General features: G+C 33.3%; 1 protein-coding gene across 1 annotated transcript in view; it reads right to left on the bottom strand.

Moving 5' to 3' along the window:
• The window catches only part of EPHA6 (EPH receptor A6), a gene marked incomplete at both ends in the record, with an annotated part of 842,065 nt that overhangs the window by 96,869 nt on the left and 719,490 nt on the right, over positions 1-25,706 (bottom strand). Inside the window, 1 exon segment of the mRNA XM_081301897.1 lies at positions 9,987-10,196. Coding sequence (XP_081158023.1) covers positions 9,987-10,196 — 210 coding nt within the window.

Raw genomic sequence — 25,706 nt, 5'->3', positions numbered from 1 at the left:
GGCCGCACGCATGCCAGGCGAGTGCGCTACCGCTTGAGCCACATCCCCAGCCCCAATTTTCTGTATTAATAAAGAAGCACAACAATGTCATCAGAGCTCTAGGCTCTTTTGATCTTCCTACTTTCTCCCCTCATGCCATGGGTCTGTCTCCATAAGCTTGTTGTCTCATGATTGGCAAGATGGTTATCACAGATCTAAGGGTTATATTCTTCCAAAGCCATATTCCAGGTGACAACAACAGTTGTCAGTACTAGAAAGTTCTCCACTCAGACATATTTCTGGTGGGCCTCAACTAAAAAGTTTCCCAGAAGTTCCTTATCTCACTTCTCTTTATATTTCTGTGTGTAAAATTTAAGTCTCAGAGAACAGTATAAATATAACTGACATAAAATCATGATTTATTACTTAGATCTTAGTTCATTTCAGAAAATTTCAAGATTTAATTAGCAGGAGAAATGATGAGAGAGTTTGATTAGGTAGGTAGCTAATACAGACTGCCACAAACAGCATAAATATTGATAATCATTTTCAATGTATTTGCCATTGATGGGAAACCCTTTATACTAGGAATAAGGAAACTTTCCCAGAGAGCTTTCTTATGATTTACTTATTATATTTTTCTTTCCACTTTCCTGTTGTCAAGGGGAAAAAAAGCATTTTTTTGATATTAGATATGAAGCTAAAGATGAAACATTAGTAAAGACTTTGTTTCTTCAGTTGGTTACTTTAAATTCTATATTCAAACTAAATAGATTTGTGTACATGCTCTTTTCCATATTTTTCTGCAGAAGAAAAGGGGCCAGTGAGCATTGTACATTCTACTTGCTAGACATTTGCTGATTGATCATTCCCAGTAAAAAAGTTAAGTCTGAATTTGTCCTAAAATCAATGGGAGTAGGAATCAGTATATTTGATGTTGCTAACACAAAAACAAATAGTTCTTGGTATTTCCTATGGTTCCTGGTTAATCACAAAAGTATACGCCAAGTATCTTGAGAACTGTGACTGACATTTGATTATTTCTCATTGATTAGCATTTAGGTTAGAAGGACTGGATGCATTTCAGATGACTACAGGTATTAAAACATTATGCCTCTGTGAATTTATGAACCATCTGTCTTAGATCTTATCCACAATGTAGGCAGACTTCTGTGCTCAGAACATTTGGTAGGATGCTTCCAGAGATTTTAAAAGGGAATTTTCTCCTCTGCTTGTGAATATCCTTATCCATCATGGTAAATGCTTTTAACATTTGTTATCATTGTTTCTTTTATAGCAAAATTTTCATATCTTTATAATTTATGAAGGATTTTCATAGGCCCACTCTTTAGGTGGATTACAATTAACAGTGATGTCAGAGGAAAAGTGTGAGGTTTTACTGAAGACAGTGTTCTTATAGTTTCAGTCCCTTTCTACCTGTTTCTCATTAGTTTTTATTATTTACAATTAATTAAGTAATCTTTATATAGTGTATTACTGTAGATATTGGACTCCAAACAAGAAGATAAATCTCTTGTTCTTCAGGGTTTTACACAAATCTAAAAGGAGGGGTATCATCCATATCGTAGTGACAAAAGACTTACACTCAAGAAGGTTTTTTTCTTTTTTTTCCCCAAACATGGTTTGACTATATATAAAAATAAGCTACCTCATTCCATCTTCAAGATTTCTGATAGAACTATCCTTTTGTTTAGTCATTTTCTCCTCTGCATATGCTGATCTTCAATTCTTTACTTGTCTTTCTTTCCTTCTTTTTTTCCTTCCTTCCTTCCTTCCTCATTACAGAGAACCCTGTATTGTAATTATCACAAAATGTTCCCTAAGCTTTAGAGAGGAATGCCTTTCAGAAAATGATTTCTTTTTCTTGTGCTGTTGGCATTGAACCCAGGACTTTCCTCTGGCTAGTCAAGTTCTGTGCCACTGAGCTACACCCACAGTACAGGCAATGTTTCTTTAGGTAGTAATTTCTTCTGGTCTTAATCCATCTTCATTCTCATCTTACGCTTAAGATCTACCATCGACAATTCAAAGCAGTACATTTCATAGAGGTTTTGTGTCCCTCTGATACTATCATCTTAGACAACTACCTTTTTTTTTTTTAACTTAAAGACAGGGTCTCACAAGTTGCTTAGTGCCTTGCCATTGTTGAGGCTGTACCATTAATATTTTTTGATTCTCTCAGCCAATGATCCAAGCTGAGAAAAGGTATTGGAGAAGAATTTTCACTCTGCATTTAGCATATGCTCTGTTCTGGTTTGGTGTGAGGCTTTGTTCTTTTATCGATATTGTGGTGGATTGACTCCCTGGTATTTGGGCTCAATGTGTGGAAACTGCTAGTTTGAGAATATAGCTTTTATACCTTAGATAATTAGAATTTCCTTTATCAAAAGTGAATATTCAGAGGCTGGGGTTGTGGCTCAGTGGTAGAACACATAACTGGCATGTGTGAGGCACTATGGTTTGATCCTTAGTATCACATTAAAAATAAATAAATAAAATAAAAGTCTTGTGCTCACTAAAAAAAAAGAAGCACATATTGAAAAAGTTAAATAAGAACTGTCAGATTTTTTTAATTTTTCATGATTGGAATATCAAGTTTGCTTCAGGAAAACTTTTTTCTCTTTGAATTTAGGAAACCTAGTATTGGTACATCAATTTCTTCCTCCTCAGCTAATTATAATGTTCTATATATTTGACTGATTGAGTAACTGCTCTCGTAGTATCTCTGGAGTAAGAATAGTCTCTTAGTGAAGTCACTTTGTTCTGTTTCCCAAAATGTTATAGTTCCTTTCTTGATGACAACTTTGTTTCATCTGGCCTAGATTTTATTGTTTTTCATTCTTCCAAGGTTTACTGGCTCATCACCTTTCTATTGAACAAAAGTTTGAATCTTCACATTATAGCATTTGATAACATTGCTAATTTTCTCACTTTTTTCTTTATACTCACGTTGCTGAATTTAGGTTTGCCTAAAAGATATTGGCATTTCCTTTACTTGAATCTTCCAGTGAATTCTTTATAGGAGGCTTTCTGTATATTCTATTTATATTGCTATATGTAGCTTTTCATGGGCCAGTAGGTTTCACAGTTTTTACCTGAGGGTCTGCCTTTGGGCCCAAAGGTTGCATACCTCCCTCAGTTTTAGTTTGGCTAAGAGTGCCCCCAAGTTCAATGCCAAGTACAAAAAAAAAGTCATTCTTCAGCCTGAACTCAGGTAGATGTACAGTGAGATGCATTTTAAACTATATATTGCATCTTAGCACAGTGTCAACCCCACCCTCACTGTCACTGTCTTGATGAACAGAAAATCTGGTGGTAGGATTTGAAACATAACTTTTTATTCTTCAAAATCCCAGAATTCAAGAGCATTTCTCGGTATTTTTTATTCAGTACATTGGATATTATGTAATGTTAGTAGAAAGCTTTAAAATTTTTTCCTCACTAAAAATCTTTTTAGAACAAATTTTTAAAAGACAGAAATGAATGAAAATTCTGAGTATGTTTTACTATGTTAAGCATGATCTCCAAACAAATATGTTATTCCTGCTAAAGTACTTCAGGGAATAGTAAAGGATCAACAATAATTGTTCTGGAAATATTTATTCTTGATACCAGGCATTTTTCAAGATTTAAAAATGTATCTTAAAAACTCAAGACAATTTATAACACTTGAATTAGGTAGAGGAAGTTTGGTCAGATCTCTACCAATTTCAATAAATATATGCAAATATGTCACCTTCAAACGGCTTCATTATTAGCTATAAGAAAATCTACATTAAGTATAAGCCATGATTTATTAGATTAATAGGATATTTAACTTTTCTCATTTTTTTTTTTTTTTTGCAGAATAGGAAAGGTTAAATGTTAGAGTTTGGAAGAGGTCCCATGAATGCAAAGTTAATGGAATTAAGATGTTAACAGAACTGTGATTATACAGATTATGTGTTGTCAATAATGAGACTCTGCATTTCAACAAAGAAAGTACTTACGTGAAATTGCTGCTGACAAAGAAAAAAAGCAAAATTTGCATTGGAAACACAAAATAACACAATTGAAAATAAAAGTATAGAATTTTGGGGGGTTAATATGATAAAATGACTTTTCCATTTTGCTTTAATCTTTAAAATATAAGGAGTTACTCATATTTTTTTTTAAATCGGAACATTAACTACCATTATATTTTAAATAAAACCTATCTCTTAAAACAGATGAGTGTGAGGTATGATATACCTTATAATGTTCTTTTAGGTAAATAGGAACTCATTTCCATAATTGAGAGCAAAGAAGCTTAGCATTTTCAATGTCAGTGTAAGATGGGGTTGCTTAGCAATATTCAAATTAGTTAGAGTTCCTCTATGGGAAAGGAAATGGTTATAAAATAGTCATATATGTGAACATGTATCAGTCAAAAAAGGAAGTGATTTCATTACACCTAAATTTTCACCAAAGAGGATTCCATGTAATGAAATTAAAATAACCCAAACTGTCAGTAACTTTTATGCATATTAATTTAGCCAAATAACACTACATGTATATTGTTAGGTTATAATCATTCCCAGTCTCTCCTCACTAATTGCCTGCTAAGTAAGTTGTGAAATTAGCATGCAAAGACAAGGCCTCAATTCTTGTTGAAATCCTGTTGTTTATTTTTTCCATTCTCTTTGGCTCCCCATGTACATTTCTTAGTTTTTGTGCCATCACCAGTTCCTAAGGTCCTTTTGCAAAGGCTTGATATACTTTAGTATATGGCTTAAACACCTTACCAGAAAAATCTACTACTACTGTATTTCTTTTCATGTGGAATTGCTCATTCTTGGTATCTGCCTGCACATATATGAGTTTTAATATATGCTTATTCTTTATATTCTTTCTGTGTAACCATTTATCTGTTCTCATTAATTCCTTAATTCTAGTTATTGGTGCAGGAGAGTTCGTTGAGGGTCCTTAAACCCACCCAGTATCCCCCAAACCCCACTTTCTTACTTGTAGTTTTCAAGAATAATTACATTGTGTGTTGGGAATGCAATATCCTGAGATAGAGAAGAACTTTCCATAGCAAGCTGGGCCTTCTCCTGTCCCTCCTAGGTAGGGCCTGTAACATCTTAGTGAGGAACTGCCTAAAAAAGTTGAGCTTTCCCTTCTCTCTCCCTTTCTCCCACCCCACTCGTCTCTGTTTAATGTTAGTCTTTTCCTCATGCTCTTCTTCCGTGTTCTGATCTTAGTTGCTCTCTTTATATCAAAGAAGACATTTGGCATTTGTTTTTTAAGGATTGGCTAGAGACCCTCATTGTTACACAAAATTACATGTAAGAGTTTGTGAGGGGAAAGGGGGAAAAAAAAAAACAAGGGAGAGAATTAAACAACAGCAGATGGGGTAGAGAGGGAAAATGAGAGGGAAGGGGAGGGGGGATAGTAGGGGATAGGAAAGGTAGCAAAATACAACAGTCATTAATATGGTATTATGTAAAAATGTGGATGTGTAACCGATGTGATTCTGCAACTTGTATTTGGGGTAAAAAATGGGAGTTCATAACCCACTTGAATCAAATGTATGGAAGATGATATGTAATGAGCTTTGTAATGTGTTGAACAACCAATAAAAAAAAAAAAAGTTGAGCTTTATTCCAGTCTCCCCAGGAAGCAGGATATCCTTCAAACATTTTCCTAGTCAGTTATGTTTCTCTTGAGATATACAACACAGGGCAGGCTGCCTTTCAGAGTCCTTTAGATGTGATGTAAAGTAGGGTTTGTGCAGTCAAAACTCCATGTAGCCGGGTGGATGATGCATGCCTGTAATCCCAAAGGCTCAGGAGGCTGAATCAGGAGGATTTTGAGTTCAAAGCCAGACCCAGCAACTTAGTGAGGTCCTAAGCAACTCTTCGAGAGCCTATCTCAAAATAAAAAATTAAAAAGGGCTGGGGGTGTGGCTCAGTGGTTAAGCACCTCCAGGTTCAGTCTCAAGTATCAAAAACAAAACAACTCCATCTAACCTATATAACTTTCTAGATATTTGGAGTACAGGCACACAATAGATCTTATGCTTCTTTTGTCCCTTGCTGCCTAAATGTAACTACTAAGTCTGCTTCATACAACTTCCGTGTGTGATGTCTTAGCAAACTCAGACAAATAGGTAATTTGTGCATGGTGGGCCTAAACAGTAGCTCAGTATAGAGTGGGAATATGGAGTTGGACTTATGGAGTTGGCATAGGTAATATCTTTCCTCTTCTTCATGGAGTGGAGTCCATTTTGGGGGAGTGGTTGTAAGCGAACCCACTTCACAATTGTCACTCTAATAATAGGACCCTAAGTATGGCAGTGATATAATAAACTATGTTGAGTGCACATTAAATAAATAAATCTTAGACCTAAAGCAGGCCATATAAAACATTCAAGTTGTAGGAAGAAATATTATAATTTCTAGTTATATTTACTTTCAAATTTCAACCTTTTATCTACTTTAGTAATATTTTAAAATGTAGGGAACACAATAATGTATAATATGACTTTTAATAGAACATTAAAGGACTCACTGATTTTGCCAGGGTAATTTCTCTTCTTAACCTCTTTCTGGTCTGGCCACTCTGGCTCCCACAGCCATTGCTCATCTGCCACTGTGGACCAGTGTAATGTCACGGCCAGCACTGAGTTTAGACTGGCCCTCTATCTTTCCAGTATGACTTCTTTAGCCAGTAATAATTACCATTTATTATGATATGTGGAATTTAAATAGACAAAGACATTGTAGTGGAAAAGATCTATTTATTCTGCCCCTGTTTGAATAGGAAGGGCTACATCCATGTAGCACACGATTCTAAAGATTAATTTTCTTGAAGATTAAAACAAAAAACAGAATAAAACACAATGTTTATCCATGATAGCTTCCTGTTTTCATACCCTTCACAGTCTTTCTTTCCCCCAAATCCTTCCTGGTGTAGATTGTAAAAACACTTAAAAATAATGAGGAAATAGCAATTATATTTATGCAAGAGAAAAAACAACTCAGAAATATTCATGATGAAAGATAGGCTCTAAAAAAGTTGTATACAGATAGAACTTTAAAAAAATGAATCAAATTTGTTTTTTTAAATATATGAGGGAGCTTGTTCTTTGAAGCTTCTTTCATGTAATTGAGATATAGATTCACTAGGCAGTAAAGAGTTCTAGCTATCTAATTCACTTTAACTGGAAATATACAAAAGTACTGCATGGGGGGGGAGCTAAGTACATTTACATAAAACTTTAAACATTTTACATAAAGTTTGGACAGAATGCTAGTGCTTACTGGTATTATCTTGATGACTTTGAACTAGAGTATCTATCTATGATGTCTTGCTCTAAGTTTGCTTATAATCTTTTGCTGTTAGCCAGGCCATCTCTAATAGGGATTCTATGTCTTGATTATTTAACAGAGTCTCTATTCAATTAGTTGTTCAATCTAGAAATATTAGAATATCTTTAAATCCTCCTTCTTCCTTATAAATTATGTTCAATTACTAAATCTTATAAATTATACTTTCATAAAGATTTTCAATGTTCTGTCCTTCTCTTTATTTCAGTTGCCACTGCCCTAATTAAAATCACGTGGCCTTTCTGATCTACAGCAAAAATGCCTAACTGGCTTCCCTGTGAGCACTCCTGTTCTTCTGTGCTTTCTCTACGTTATTGTCAACAGTATTTTCTAGGACACACACCTATGTTTGTTATTCTGCTGCTTGAATAAATCAATTTCGCTTAGTTACTATAGAAAAACCTTCAAATTCCTTGGAGTACTTTTCAAGAACATTCACAATTACTCCCAAGAAACTTGGCCCCTTCACTTCTGGTCTCCATTTCAAACTGTCCATTTTCCTATATATTTGCCTATTCACTTCTCCACATTTCCATGTCTTTTCTCATCTGGACTGCCTATCCTCCAACACTCTGTCTCATGAAGGTTTTAAAGATCCAGTCCAAATCTGATCTTTTTGTGACGCCTTCTTTTAAATTCTTCTCTGAAACTTCTGTATTTATTTTTATTGAACTGTAAGGAAGCATGAGTCGGTGAAAGCATAAATTCTTTGAAGGCAACAACTTTGCTATGTTATATATTGAATGTCCATTTTCATTATTAATCATTTAATGATATTTTGCACTGCAAAATTCTCTGAGCAGGAAGGTATAACCCTGAGAATTAAAAAATTTTTTTTTTAAATTGATTACATTATTTTCCATTTAATCAATATCTCTTAAATCAGAGACATTTCATAATTAAGACATAAACTATGGCTTTTTACAGGCCCCTTTTGTAGTATAAATATTCTATCTACTTAATCTGCTGTTTAATTCTCTAGTCTGATCTAAGTTTAAAATAGTATTCTACCAGATTCATAGCCCCTATAATAACATTAGACAGAAAATGCCTAGAATCTAGGGATCAAATTGTTACAGTACAGCCAGTATATGTCTCAAACTTTGGGTTACCTGCTAATTTTATTAGTATTTTAAATTTAGTTGTGAGCATTCTATTTTTAAAAAGCAGTTAAATATTCCTTAATAAGGGGTTTCAAGTGTAGCCTATAGCCTATAGTTAAAGAGTTTCATAGTTATTTCCTGATTTTATTCTTTGAATTGATTTTGTTAAAATTTTTATAAATATTGTATAATTTTCATATAATTTTAAATACTATTCTTCAGAGATGTGAAGAATATGCTTAATATACGATTTATGAACATTTTCTATAACCCTAAAAGTTATTACAATTTATACATTTACAAAGAACAAAAAAGAGAGAAATAAAGGCCTCAAGAAAAATGAAAACAATTTTATTTTCCAATTGGAAGATGGATTTAAAAATATTATTTTTTTCTAAAATGAACCGTTTGTTTTCAGGCTCAATAGACTTATTTTATGAAGCTTTTTGGTTAAATTAAAAGATCAATAGATACTGCTACCTTATCTATAAAACTCAGAAATTGAGTTATTTTTATAACTATATTTTTGTTGACAAAATTGTGAAAATATGGATAAATTAACAGAGCATTTGTACAAAGCAAGCAGCAAAGGCATAACATATTTCATTCATAATATTAAATTTGCATCCATTCTGGAGTAATTGAATTCAGTGAAGTTGCAAAAAAAATTCACAGAAAATGAAATAAAAGAAAGTTTTAAAATGTGGTTACATCTTTCAAAATAATATGTAGGGTTAGAAAAATAGAACAGAGTAAGAAAACCTTGAATAGTTTTACTGGCTTATTTTTCATTGAAGCCTATTATCAAGTGATTCAATGGTAAGGGTTTTGTGTAAGAAATAAAGTACAATATAATTTTACACATTTGTACCTTTCACATACTTGATCAGAGATATTGAGACTGAAGTTAAAAAAAATAACCAAAGAGTTCAATAGAAAAAAATGACCTTGGAAAAACCATTCATGGATCATATCAACATTATATAATTTATGGATAATGGTTTGGTCATCAAGTTTTTTTAGCCTTTCATTCTGCTTACATTTTCCCCAAGTACCATTTTGAGAGTTTAGAGAGTAATCCTATAACTTCAAAGAAACTTCATTTTTAAGTATGATCAGATCATTCCATAATAAGAAAAAGAGTCATTTCATAACCCCTCATTACCCTACTATTCCTGAGATATTAATTGGTTGCACTATCGGCCTATAAAGAGTTCCATTTATAGGAGATAATTATTGAAGTGTCAAAAATACCTCAGGCAAAGACAGAGTTGTCATGAGGGCAGTGATGATATGGATCTTAAACATGATGTTAAAGTCTCAATACATTAGAAAGAAAATAGTCAAATATGAGACTTTTGTTCCCCCAAACCAGGCCCAGAGCTATAGGAAGTGCTTGTCAAATAATTACATAAAATTAGCGCAATGTTAAAGGAAAGTAGAAAATTGGGAAAAACAAATTCAGAATTACTCTAATAATATTAAAAACAATAAAAGTAAACAAGCTACATTGGAAAATGGCATATAAACTTACAGTTGTTGTATAAGCAGCTTCTGGATCATCTTCTAGCACTCGGGAGAGACCAAAATCAGAAACTTTGCATACCAAGTTGCTGTTCACCAATATATTCCTAGCCGCCAGGTCTCTATGAACATAGCCCATATCAGAAAGATACTTCATGCCTGATGCAATGCCTCGGAGCATGCCGACCAACTGGATGACTGTGAAGTGGCCATCATGTTTCTACAAGAGAAGCACAATTGTTAAAATTGATGTATTTTAATAGAGTGTATGTGCATGAGTGTGTGTAGGAAACAGAACACTTGCATTTATTTTATCAGAGCCAATGAACATAAACATCAAGTATGCTGAACATGATGTTCATAAACGAATGTAAGGATTTGTTTGAAGTTGAGTGGGGAAAAGTCTAGCTAGAAGTATGATAAAGGAAAACTAAACAAAAGATAGAAGGGGACCAACCAAATTTACTTCCAGAAACATGATTGAAAAAAACTTTTGGTAACAAGAGGGAACTAATGTCAAATAAAGTGAGATCAAAGGTTACTGAGAAAATGGAATGCACTTTCCACAGCTACAAGCTTTGAACCAGCCACACAGGTGGGCAGGAGGGCAGCAAAGCCTACAATTGGATGAAATCTATGTGATAACTAGAAATACTGTGAAAAATGGTAGTTAGGTGAGGTCACTCAGGAAACAGAAAATGTGATGGAATGAACAAGAACAAAGTTAAGAAAGCTGCTACTGAAAGAAAAAAAAACACAAGCAAACAGAAAATAACTAGTTTTTTTTCTCCATTATTTTAAGTTCATAGAACAAATAGAAAAGAAGCTGACAATAGATCAAAAACAGGACTACTTTAAGTCTTGCTTGGGAAGATTAAATTAAATACTGTGATATGAATAATGAGCCAGGAAGAGTATTGTCATATAATAGTTAATAACATTTTATTCCCTCCACCTTGATTTAAAAAGGAATGTAGATTTTATGAATGAGAAAAAAAATCCAATTATCATCTGTACAGGATGTTTAAAACTACAAAACCAGATATAAGAAGTATCCTTGAAATTAGAGAGGATGAAGATAAAAAATATTTTAAGTTTTAAAAATAATTTATATCATTTTTCTTAGTTATTTGGAGATTATTGTCTTTAATGGAGTTATAGAGAAACATAAAAACTTCTTGAGTTGGTTTTATATATCAGGCCAAATTTATTTATTAATGATATTAAAAGCTAATCTCTAGTAAGAGATTATAGGGTGGTATTACCTTATATCATGTAGGAGTAGCACAAATAAGAGTATCTTAAGAGTTTTCCAAGTTAAAGCAGTTTTCACAGATGTTTGATTTAAAACTACAGTGTAACTTCTTAAGCACAGGGTGATCCGACTGTATCTGTCATAGTGATAAGGCTTCCTATACAATGATGATTCATTGGTGCTTTAAATGAATACGGTTATTCTACAAATGAAATAAACTTTATCTTACTATATCAACTTATCTCCCTGATAGCTCTCTGATAATATCTCTCCACTCAAGTGCAGAGTAAGGAAAAGAACCCTCTCCTAAAAGAAGCACTCTTACAGTACAAGTATCCATTTAAGCAGGCTCTTCTGTATAATTAATGTCTAAAAGATAACCTAGCAAAGAAAATCTTTGGTGTTATTAGCTCTTTATGTTTCTAATCCATCTTCTTAGACAGAACACTATCAGGCGAAATCTGCCTATTCTATCATGTTCTCTACCTATTTCACCTCTATTAGGAATCTCAAAACCTCTGAGTAGAATTGAAAGCATTAATTTTTTGGCCAAGAAAGGATTATACTAAATTTAATAAGGTGGCTCTTGTATCTCTTAAAAAATAAAGTTGCTTCATATTACAGTTATTGTCAAGCAGAATTTCTAAGTAGCAGGAAATATTAATGAAATCACCCAAAATCTACAGTGTGCCTCAGTTTTCTTATCTGTACAATGAGAACAGAGTCATCTAACTCAGACTTAGAGGGAGTATCACTTATAAAACTCACACACTGATCCTGAATTATTTTTATAATGGTTATTATTTAATAAGTTCTGATTATCATAAAAATTTTATAATTGCAATGAGTCAAAAATTTTCTTTCCAGTTTACTGAAAAATTCACTGAGAACATAAGCACTAGGTACATAAAGATTAATAGTTAACAAAAGACTAAGTTGAAATTTGATTTCTTATTTACTTTTGGGGCAGTATAAAGCACCAAATTGTTTTTGACAGCTTTATTGGGATGCAATTATTACATCATACAATTTACCTTTATATAAAGTATACATTTATTTTTTAGTATTAGGGTTGTGCCGTGATCATCAAAATCTTTTTTAGAACTTGTTCATCCCCTACAAGATAAACCCCACAGTCACTAACAATCACTTCTTACTTTCCCCAACCACCCCCAACACCCTAGGCAACCACAGATCTACGTTACATCTCTAAAGATTTCCCTATTCTGGATATATATCTGGTAGGTGAAATCCCACATATGTATTTTTTCTGTCTTCTTTCACTTAGTATAATTTTTTTGATTCATTCACATTATAGCATGTATCAATGTCACTTTTTATTGCTAAATATTTTTATTCCTTTGCTTATTCATTCATTAGTTGATGATACACATTTGGTTTACTTCTACTTTCCAGCTCTTATGCAGGTTATTCATTAAAAAATGTTTTTTATTTGTTATTGGACACAATAACTTTATTTTGTTTATTTATTTTTATGTGGCACTGAGGATTGTACCCAGTGCCTCATACATGCGAGGTGAGCACTCTACCACTGAGCCACAACCTCAGCCTCTATGCAGGTTGTTCTTTACTTGATCATTTAAAATATTCTTGTTAGCAACATTTAAAGAGACTTGAATTAACTGCTTTCCTATCAACCACTCAGCAATCATGGTTCTAATAACAGTAAGTGGTATCATTTAAAAGGGGAGATTTTGGTGTGTGAAAACAATCTAAAACACCTTTTCCATGTTCTCTTATGGGACTGCAACAATGTATATTATTATCTCTAATTCAATTGGTGCAGGGGTCCTTGAGGTCAAAATTATTTCCATCATACCACTAAGATACGTGTCCTCGCCTTCCACTGCACTGACATGTGTGCTAATGGTGGGTAAACCATGAATCAAGGCAGTAGCACTAAAGCAAACTGTACCGGTATTTTCATATTCTTCTCAGCCAAATGAACTCACAGGAAAAAAAAACTAATTTCTTTTAAGAATGTCCTTGGTGAATCAGTTAAACTTATTTATTATGTTAAATCTAGATCTGTGATGAGACAATCTCAGGATTGATACCTTTGAGGAAGAGAAGAAAGCAGGATTAGGCAGCAAGGGAAAGATGAAATGCCACTATGCCACCATTCCATGGGATATTGATGTTTTAGATCTGAAGTAACATTTCAGAGTTGGCCAAAATTAAGGAAAACATGCTGGAACCTTGTACAGTGGTGTACTGTCTCATCACAATCATTAGATTCCAGACAAACCTGTAATGGTGTCATGGCCTTAGGTAAGGTGGCTTTCTTCAGCCACAGGCATTCCCTAGAGAGGGGCTCAGGTAAGATCCATCAGTTTCCCAAACTCCTAAAGTGACAGCAGTAAGGGAGTTGGTCCTGAGAGCTCACCCCAGTACACTTCCTACATGCAAATCCCTTTTCTATATTTTGTTTCCTGGCAGACACAACTTGTGATAATCTCTATATCTAACTGCATATCTGTCTGACTACTGATAAATCCATCCATCCATCCATCCATCCATCCCTTCCTCCCTCCCTCTATCTATTCTTTATAAAATGTTGGCTTAATGACAGAGAAGCTTCAGAAACAGTTCTGTATTCTTTTGGGAGAGTATATCTTAACTGCTGCCATCTTGTTCTAGGGCAAAAATAGCTAACATTTATGAAACTGTACAGACCAGTCACAGTCTAAGCTCTGTACAGGTATTAACTCATTTAATCTTCACAACAACTGTGAGATGTTACTGTAATTATTATCTCTATTTTGTAGAAGGCCAAACTGAAAGAAATTTGATAACCAGAAAGAGGCAGACCCAGGATTTGAACTCTGAAAAATCAACATACAGCATATATTCTTATTTTCTGCAGTTGTGAGAAAAAGAGCTGGTTCAAACATAACCTCAGTCTGGACTGGTTTGGGCAACATAATTTAACATAATAAAGAAAGATCTAAAAGACCTCTGAGACCATTAAAATAAGACCAAACAAACAAGAACACTCCAGAAAAACTAACATGGGAATCCATTCATCTATGTCTGGCTGAAAAGAATAGCCCATTTTATTAATACATGAGGTTTGGTTCAAATCCATTTCTCTAGAAATAATTCAATTCTCTTATTAAAAAAAAGCTATATTCCTTTTCTAGCCCTTGTCAATATAGTTCCCTTAAGTTTGGTTTAAGACATCCTGGTTTCCTTGAAGATGGCTAATACATGGTAACTGAATTAAACAAAGCTTGACACTATCTTGAAGTGCACTGGTTGTTATTGCTATATTATTTCTTTTGTATAAAATAGACGACTTTCTTTCCTTAAGACTGGACATGAGTCTTCTCCCTTTTATGTAGCAATTCTATTACAGCATCCACTATGCTGCCATCCATCGCCTCAGCACTCGATAAATATTAATTCAAATTGAATTGAATTGTTTATGAGGGGAGGAGAAAAATGTGAGGGTGCTGAGATTTAATATCTTTGGGCTTCTACTGGAGATTAATCAAAAAGAAACTATGAATTTTTTTATGACATATGGTTTCTTCTCAGGAAGGCAGATTCAAATGAAAGAGAGTGAATGTGGCATATTTACACACTGCAGCTCAGAGATGGGTAGCTAGAATTCTGTTTGTTTTCATCGTTTCTGTCTTTGCTTTCTCAGTCTGACTGCTGAGAAACACAGTTTACCCTCTATCTGACAGAAAGGGTGAGCCTGATTGGAGGGATTTTTTGAAAGTGATACATAAAATGTCTGCATGCTGCAGAGTTTCATAGGTCCCCCCAGGACCCTAAAGCACAGCAACCATCAGCTCTGAGCACTGGCATGTCATATTGTCTCTGCAGTAACACAAGATCTTTTCTATGGTTTTCAAGGTCCTACCCTGTAAGCTGTACCCACAGACACTTTAAGCATCTCAGTGTTCATTCTTGTTACGCTGAGCTTAAGGCCTTGGCCTGAGTTTGACAAATGTGGGATTTCATCCATGTTGTCCTGAAGCTATCACGTTATTGTCTAATGAGGTTTTTTTTCACTAAGTAAATATACTCATATCTGATGAAAACATAAATATTGCCCCATTGACTAGCTTAAAAAACCTTCAATGATATCAAGGACAGAATTTAATACAATGTTGTTAGCATAAATGCAAGGATTTGACCTTTGCTTATGCCTTTAGTCTCTCTTTTGGTAATTGGTGCATTATAATTATACATAATAATGGGATTTAAAAAATATGTTTGTACATGCACACTATCTGTAGTCTTTTGTACTTACTCTGATTCAAAATTTTTTGTGTATTAAATTCAACCTGACAACATATTATTATATGTCTAATGTGCTTGGCGTACCCAGTTCCCTCTTCCAGGAATGTATTCTAATCTTTTATCACCTGAGGTTTTCATTAAAAATGTTGAATCACCAAATTCATCCTTTTGAATAGGAATCATTAAATATCTACTATGGGCCAATAATTGTTCTAGACTGGGGTCAACATGGGAAGTAAAACTGAAAGGTGCCTGTTCTGATTGTTCCTAAATTTAAATGCAGACAGGGAGATAGAAAATATATAGTAAGAATAAGTGAGATCATTTTAATTAATGATGAACTATAAAATAAAAAGTGGAGTGATCTAAAAAGGAATGACATGGTGGAGACTGTGAATAGTTCCCAGAAGTGCAAATGGCTTAAGATAGGAATGAGTTAGTCATGCTTGAGAATTGAAGGCCAATGAAGCTGGAGTTGGTTGAGTGAGGACAGTAAGAGAAATGCTGGGAAGGTAAGACAAGTTAAAATCCAGCAGCAGGGCCATATAAGCAATTACAAAGAATTGAAATGTTTTCTAAATGTTGAGAACTTATAGAAGAATTTTAACTGGGGATTGAGAGATATATTCTGATTTGCATGTGGAGAATGGAAGCAGAAAGGTCATTTTGGAAGCTATCAGAGTAATACTGGAAAGAGATACTGGTGGTTGGAACCAGGTTTGTGATTTGTTTTAGAGACACAGCCATCAGGACCTGGAATGGACTGGGCAAGGGAAGGACTGGTGAGGAAAGTAGGAGAATAAAATTAGCTCCCTTTTTCTCGAGACACCTAGTCTACACCAACAGTGGCTAAAACCATATATGCATGTCCCTATATCTCCCTCTAACTTAAACATAATCTCTTCCAGGGCAACAAAAATAACTTGTTTTTCAACTTTGTAACCTCAGGACCTAACAACATGCCTGGCACATGGTACTTATTAAATATATTCACTCACTGGGTTGAACTGAATTTATTTTTCTCTTAGAAAAGTGAAGATCTTCAGACTTTTAGTAAGTAGCAAGAGATTCTCTTGAAGTATTTTTCATGGAAAATTGACTTTAATATTGGAGATTCTCTGAGAATATCATGAATGAATAAGAACATTGAAGCCCTGATTACAACTATCTCAATTTTTGTGGGCAAGAATCCTTGATAAGGACTACCAGACAGTTACACTTTTGCTTAGAATGAGGAAAAGGGAACTAAATACCTTATAATATTTCTGTTATATTTATTTTTAGGTCTTCACTGGAGAATCAAAGTGATGTCAAACCCACAAACCCATAGAGACTATAAATGATCTGTGGACCATAATAAAAATCATTGTTCTTAAACTTCTGCTGAAAATGTGCTATATCCTTTATAAAAAAGAGATAATTTTAGTGATACACCTCCTAAAAAGGTTAGACATGATTGGTATTGACCACTATACTCAGTAGATGATAAACTGGCATTTGTGAGTAGAACTAAAAACAATTATACATCTCTCATTCAACAAACATTTATAGAAGATCCAATTCACAATTAAGTACATTAGTGACCTACAATAAATACACAGACTTCCAAAGATTCCTCACAAATAAGGTGCAGTGAACATTACAGGATAATGACAGATTTAAAATGAAGTAGTGAAATTTGGTTCATGTATATTTTGAAAGATGTTTTTGGTTCACTTACCCCAAGTTATAGGAGGTGGTACCAGTTTTCAAGACAGATTAGAAGGCTTAGCTGAAGGCTTGTAAAATTATTACATCTAAACTTTTGACTTGCACTGTGAAATGGTTGTACAGGAAATGTGCCTTCCTAGATGGTTTATAAAAGACTGAGGTATAAAAATAGTGAATGCTACAAGCCTCTTGTTTCCCTGCTTCTGTTGTTGCTAGAGGTCACTCAGAGAAAATGAGATGTTGTGAGAAACACAATGGATTAATATGAGAGAAAAGATGAGAATCTATGAAGCACACAACAACTAGGAACCAACCTTTGGGTTTCTGCTTGTCTCTTGGTCCAAAAATATCTTCACCTATCTTGTACTCATTTTTTCACTTCTTTTTTGTTGTGTTACCTGGAATTCCATTATTAAAATTCTATTTGGTTGTACAAATGCATGTAAAAAAATGCACACTCTTCTGGAGAAATGAGAACAGTATTTGTGAGCAACATGCTAGTATGAATTCATCTAACCCTACATTCAACTGAAATCTGGGACAGTGACATAATGGGTGCTTAGAGTAGGGTGAAGAGAGGATCCAAGTTGTAGGTGATCATGCAAGATGGAAAAAGGTCTATCCTGGGGGTACAAGGGGATGGGATGATGTACTACCATATGTAATATATAGCAGTAAAAGTCAAATATTTAAGGACCCAGGAAGTGAACATGAAGAAAGAGGTAGATGACAAAAAAATATGGCCTTTAAAAAAATGTTTACCAAGGGTAAGTCATGTAGATGGGAGGAAAATATACTTCCCCCATTTTTGAAGGAAACTCCCACCCCTACTGGAAGTTACATCCTTCAGCTATAATATGTATTAAAAAGGCTTTTACAGGTCTGCCTAGGGACTTAAGTGAAATCTTTAAAAGAAATATTTATGTGAAAAAGCGTTCTTGAGTTCTGAATAATTGATTCAATGACTTTGCAGAAAATAGTCCTTGGAGTATTAATTCTATAACTTAAGTTTAAAGTTATAATTCTGTTTTTATATGTTTCTAAATTAGAAAGTTGACGATGTTATGACTTTTTAACATGCTCTTGAATTTGAAAAAGGAATGACTAGAGTTATTTAAAGATTTGAAAATATCAAATCACTTTTGTTTTAAAATAACGATTGAATAAATAAAAGTCAATATCAACTTTTTACTGAAAACCATCTTGGTTCTTGTGGTCTCCCTAGTTGAAAATCTTACTATAATTTCCTGTGGAATACTTAACAAATCCTTCAAAGACTTTTTTTCTTATAGTCATCATGGACTTTTTAACTTAAGCTAGGCAGAGTTATATTTTTAGTTACAGGTGTGAGAGGCCACCAAGAGTGGACTCAGAAATTTTAGACATAAGGAAACTTAAAAATGTCATTTATAATATAACTAAAAAAAAATCCAGGAAGAAAAGATGTAGCTATGGATTTGTGTAACATGGCAGTTGGATTTCAGAATTACATTTTAAGAGCTTAAAATGAATCTGAATATAATATAGCTTAAGCTCACAGAGCTTACTACTGAATTTGCTTTTTTTCTTTTTCTTTCTAAAGTTTTTGCTCCAGTTTCTATTAAGATAATCGATACATGCTTTGGGTGCTGCATTTTTATAATGTCAAACAAATTTAAAATTGTTTTGGCTGGTATATGGGATGAAGTGTAACAGAATGCTATCTGATAAAACATCATTAACAAGTATCAGAATTGACCAGGGACAGTTATGTAGAATATATATCTGTTTGTGTCTGCATGTGTATCTTGGAAAATCTGTTTAGGTTGGTGATTCTGGTTTTCCAGCATGATTGAGAACCACAAGTTTAGGGTTTAATAACTAGTTATGTAAATCTAAAATCTCCTGTGTGGTTCAAACACAGAGAAAGGAAAGATTAAAGAGGAGTTCAGAAATGCATAGAATTTCTCCATTATATCAGTATAATTATAAATTATAAAGCAATCAAAATCAGTGTAATATTTTTTATATAAAAGGAGAATATAAAAGGAGAATTAACCAGGAGATAATAAAATACAATTTCATAGTAACAGGTACTACAAATTATAAATGCTAAATACACTAAATGTTTAAAGAGATAAATTTAGGGTAGTGGGTATTGATGCTCTAACTTCTAATTTAAAAATAAAAGTTCAATTGTCCTTATGCTTGGCTCCAAGTGCACCATGCTTTATATATCTTATTATTTAGTGTAATATTTTTAGAATTTTTATTTGATATTAACTTGGCATAGTTTTAGTAAACAACAACATTCACTTGTATTAAGTTTTACATATTTTTTTCTCTTAAAATTAATTAGGATTGGATTCAATTGCACATTTTATGGTTTAAAATATTGGTGAGTAAAAGGAATTTTATTTTATTTTTCACAGTTGGACATAAGATGAAGGTTATACAGATTAATTTTGCCCTTATACCTTGGCGCTAGTAGAGCCACATATACACAATTTACAAGAAAAGTGTGTTAATAAAATTCAGCTCTCATTATTAATAAATAACTAGCATAAGGTAAAATGCCATCTTTACTAGATTTATAGTTTGAGTACATAAATATTTTAAAGATCCCTTTAATTTTTTAAATTAATATTTGCTTTGCATTTGTTCCAGGAACTCTTCAAGTGACTTACATTGCTTCTGAAATGCTGATATGAAATTATATGTATTATTAAATCCTCTTATTCCTGAGGCATATGCAGATTTTTTAAATAATGAAAATTAAGACTATTTTTGTCACCTGATGAAGCAGACCAGGATGCAACAGAAAAATCATTACAAAACTCTAGTGACATGTTCTGAAACACACTATAGTGATATTGCAGGATATTATGAATACTTTACTAGAACTTGTCCTAGGAATTTTATGTCTTTCAGCCATTTAATAGTAAAACACAATAACCTTCGGAGTCAGTTATTGCCTATTGTTTTCCTTGAATTTTCTTGTTTATACACTTCATCTAAGTCGCCAGCAAAGGCTATTGGCTCTACTTTTCAAACTGATGTTGCTGAAGCCATCATCATTTCTTACCCAGATTATTACAAAAGTCTCCTAAGTTCTCTGCATTCATATGTGCCTTATTTTAACCTCTTTTTAATATAGCAACCACAGTTATCCTTTAAAAATGTAGTTACATAATAATTTTATGCCTGTATTCCAAATCCTACAATGGCTTCCTATGTGACCCAGAGAAAATTCAAAGTCATATTAATAGTCAAGAAAAAAACTATTTCTGTGGATTTCCAACTCAGCTGTATATTGGGCTCAACTGGGGAAACTTTTGACAACTATTAGTGAACGTATCTCATCCCAACTGGTTCTTTAGTTGGTCTAGGGTGCAGCTTAAAACTTAAGATTGCTAAAAGATTTTCAAATTAGATGGTTGTAATGTCCATCCAGGATTGGGAATCACTGCTGTCCAAAATCTATGCCCCTTTCTATCTCTATCATTTTTGTGTCTTATTTTTCTGTCCACCTTTCCTTTGCACATTCTACTGAAGCCAAAATTATTGAGAGAATATGTATTAAATTGTAATTTCATTATTGATATCCTTATCAGTAAAATGGTGATAATATCAAAGGATTTAAAATCAGCATACTACAATGAAACAGCCAGATTAATGTTTATAGCAGCATAATTCATAACAGCTAAGTTATGGAGTCAAACTAAGTGTCCTTCAACAGATAAATGGATAAAGAAAATGTGTTATATTTACACAATGGAGTATTACTCAACCATAAAGAAGAATGACTTTATGGCATTTGCTGGTAAATGGATAGAAACAGAGACTATAATGCTAAGTGAAATAAGCCAGTCCCCAAAATTCAAAGGAAGAATGTTTTCTGATATGTGGAAACTAATTCACAATAAGGCAGAGAGGATAAAAATAGAAAGAAGAGAAGAAAGATCAGTGGAGAAAGGTAATGGAGGGAAGGGAGGAGGGATGGAATCTGAGTGACAGTAGAATGAGTCTGACCTAACTTTTCTATGTATTTATAAGAATGTACCACAGTGAATCACAATATCATTTACATCTACAAGACACTAATTATAAAAATTTACATAAAGAGCAGAAAGATCAGTAGAGGGAAAGGAATAGAGAAGGAGAAGCAGGGGGAAGGGGAAGTACTGGGAAATGAATTAGAATAAATTATATCCCATACTTTTACAATTATGTCAAAATGGATCCTATTGTCATGTATCGATATAAAGAACCAATGGTGGTGGGGAAGTGAAAGGATAACCTATGGGCTAAAAGAGACTTGAGACACATCAATCAATGCAAGGTGTGCCTCTTTTTGAATCTTAATTCAAACAAATACATTACAGTTTTTTTATATTATGCAGCAATTGGGTATGTTTGAATACTGACTGAAGTATGATGAAATTGAGAAATTTTTTGTTGATTTTTAAGGTATAATAATGGTATTATAGTTACATACTATATAAAGTCCCCATCTGCTGCCACTTCCATGTGGGAGGAGGCATGGAACCCAGGGCTTCAGGCATGCTAGGAAAGCACTCTACCCACTGAACTCATCTCTGATCCACATTTAAACATTGTGGAGAGATCCACAGAAATGTTTAGAGATGAAATGATAAGATGTTTAAGAGTTACATCAAGATAATCTAATACAGAAAGGGCTAAATGGGCATATAATTCTCATGAACTGATATTTATAGTCACCAGGCAATGGGCACACGGGGTTTTGCTATATTATTATCTTTGATTGTTTATATACTTGAAAATTTCTATAATAAGCAGCTTAAAAAAGAATCTAAAAAAGATAGTAATAATATTTATTTAATGATGCTGTTGTTAGCAATAGATGAGTCACTGCATGAGACCAGAATAATGCCTGACTCAGAAAGCAAATACAAATGTTAGCTGCATTAGTTAAGCAGGTTAACTAATGACCATTAATATTGGCCATTGACTCCCAGGTTTTCACATGGGAACTGTTATCCCTGAAAGTGCCTCATTTTAGAAATTTTAAACATCAGTTTAGTATTATGTTGGTAAAATGGTGTCTAGAGAAAAATAAGACTATATATCAGTGATTTGTTGCATTTCACAATAAATAATTTCATCCTGGCAAATTTCAAGCTACTAACAATGTAACAATTATCTTATAAAATTCTTGACTATTTAATAACCATCCCTTGTTGACTTGTCTGATTCTGGCTCTTGTGCTGTCAACATTCTACTTGCTGGATACATCCTTGTTCTCTTCAATTCTCTTACCCTAATATGCAGCTGTACTTCCTCTTGTACCTAATATAGACTTAAAGCACATAAAATTTCTATTTATTTCTGATAGACTATTTCTTTAAAAAAATTAAACTTCTATATGACAGTGAATGTACTTTGATACATCATAATAATGGAGTATAATTTCTCATTCTTCTGGTTGTCCATGATTTAGAATCACACCATATATGTACATATGGTAATAATGTCTGATTAATTCTACTATCCTACCTCCCCCATAACCCCTGCCCTCCTTCACTCCCCTTACCTAAAGTAACTCTATTCTTCCCTACCCCCACTCCTTAGTGTAAATTAGCATCTGCATATTAGAGAAAACATTTGGCTTTTGGTTTTTTAGGATTGTCTTTCTTCACCTCACCTGATATTCTCCAGCTCCATCCATTTGCTGGCAAATGCCATAATTTCATTCTTCTTTAATGCTGAGTGATATTCCATCATGTGTGTACACACACACACACACACACACACAAACACACACACACAATCACACTTTTAACCCTATTTCTTTAACTAGCATTAACTTACTGGTTATCTACCTATATTATTTCACTATTACCACAATTTCTTAGCATTATTTTTTTTTCTTTTTGTTGTGTACTTGTTCTACAAACTAGAGTTCCTATCATCTCCAATCTTACCTTTTAGGAATTTGAGTGTTTGTGTTGAAAATCACATAAGAATGTATACCACTATCATAATAAATTTACATTCTTCAGTAGTAGCTGGACATTCAGCAGGACTAGTTAGTTATTTTTTTTTCCAGATTCAAAACTCCCAGACTGGCAGGTTTGAGGGAATAGCACAAGTAACTAGTACTAATAATTACATTGCTTCTGGACAGTAAGCCAGAAGATCCTCTCCCCCTCCACTTACATTAAAAACATTGGTAAAGATTTTTAGTTGGTTACCCTTGCTGAGGTCAAGAAAAGACCATTTCTGGAATAGAACCTCCTCTGTTGGTACAGCTTTTTAATGATCAGCACTATACTTCTAACTCCTGCAATTATTCCAAATATTCACTCTAAATGGGGGTCTATCATCAAACTACCCTGTATTCTGTCCTCCATTATGTAAAAATCAAAGAACATCAGCTATAAGTTCCTTCATTTTATGCTTGAACCTTATAAATCTATCCAGATCCACAAAACACAGTCTGTTTAGTCTTGGAAGATGGTTTGCTTTCTGTTGTTCAAAGTCAACCTTCCATCAGGGTTCCTGATTTTACACCTTTTCATCTCTTGTGATATTTTACTTAATCAATTTAATTGTTTAATTCCTTCCTTTTCTTCTCCTTCAGTTTATTGCTTAATTCTTCAATTTTTAGTAAAACCCTTGATTTTTAAGATACAACCTTTGTAAACACATATATAGTTTCCCTGACAACAGCAGAATACATGTTCTTCCCAATTGTGAATGGTACATTTTCCAGCATAGACCATATGTTTGGCTACAGATTAAAATCTAAACAGACTTTTAAAAATAGATATCATATAAACTATTTTCTATGTGCACAACAGATGAAGATCGATGTCAGTAAAAGAAAGAAAACTGGAAAATCCATAACTTTATGGAGAGATGATTAATACACTGTTAAAAAATGGATCAAATAAGATATGGTAAAGGTGATTAGGAAATACATAAAGAAAAATGAAAAGATCTCATACCCAAACCTGTAGAACACAGAAAGAAAAGTGCTAAGGAGAAAAATTTTGCTTCTAAATGCTTACAATGGAAAAGAAAATATCAAATCAACAACCTAACTTTATAATTTAAAGGATAAGAAAAGGAAGAACAAACTAAAAACCAAAGCTACCAGAATAAGGAAATAATAAAAACTAATAGAGCACAGAAAAATACAGAATAGACAAATAGTAGTGAAAAACCAAAAATGAAACCAAAAGTTGGTTCTACAAAAAGATCAACAAAATTGACAAACCTTTTGCTCGATTGACCAAGGGGCTGAGGCAGGAGGAGAAGATGCAAACTATTTAAGACTGAAGTGAAAATGTGGATATTTCTACAGATTCTATAGGAATAAAAATTATAAGAAAATACTGAATAATTATATATGAACAAATGTATAACCTGAATGAAATGAAACAATTCAAAACAATAAACCTACCAAGATCAAATATGAATAAGTAGATAATATAAATAATCTATAAATATTAAGAAGGTCCAATCAGAAATCAAAAGTCTCTTAGCAAAGTAAACCCCTTGATCAAATGGCTTCATTGGTGATTTCTATTGAACATGAACTAACATCAATTCTTCTCAAATTTTTCCAAAAAGTTGAAGAGGAAGGTCATTTTGATTTATTTGATGAGGTCAGCATTGCTCTGGTAATAAAGCTAGAGAGATACTACAAAAACTAGGGACCTATATCCCTTATTAAACAATGATGGAAAAAAAATCTTCAAAAGAATAATACCAAACAAAATTTAGCCACATATCAAAAGAATCACATATTCCCTGACCACATGGGATGCATTCATGAAATGCAAGAATGGTTCAAATGTGAAATTTAATTAGTGTGATAGATCATATAACATGATGAAACACCCTACATGATGATCTCAATTGATGCAGAAAAAGTGTGACAAAAATTCAATCCCTCTTCGTGATAAAAACTTTCAACAAACTAGGAATAGAAGAAACCTACCTCAAAATAATAAAATCCATATGTTAGAAAACACTGCAATATTTTAATAGTGAAAGATTGAAAGCCTCTCCTTTAAGATCAGGAGTGAGGTTACAAGATGCCATTTTCATCACATATTCAACACAGTACTGGAAGTTCTAATCTGAGCAATTAGGCAAGAAAAAGAAAACAAAAGGCATCTGAATTAGAGAACAATAATCATATCTCTGTTGACCGTAAAGATTCACATACACACAAAATGGTAGAATAAAAAAAATCAGCAAAACTGTTGAATACTGTCATCAATAAAAATCAGTTGCTTTTTACACACTAAGAATGAACAATCTGAAAAGGAAATTAACAATTACATTTTCGATAGTATCAAAAGAAATGAAACACTTAGGAATTAACATAACTAAAGAGTTGAAAGACTAGTATAGTGAAAACCAAATGGAAAGATGGTCCCATGCTCATGGATTAGAAGACTTAACTGTTGACAATACTACCCCAAACAATCTATAGATTCAATGCACTTTCTATCA

The sequence above is a fragment of the Spermophilus citellus genome, assembly GCF_964194105.1.
Source record: "Spermophilus citellus genome assembly, chromosome: 7".
Taxonomy (NCBI): domain Eukaryota; kingdom Metazoa; phylum Chordata; class Mammalia; order Rodentia; family Sciuridae; genus Spermophilus; species Spermophilus citellus.
This window is presented reverse-complemented; position numbering and strand designations above follow the sequence as displayed.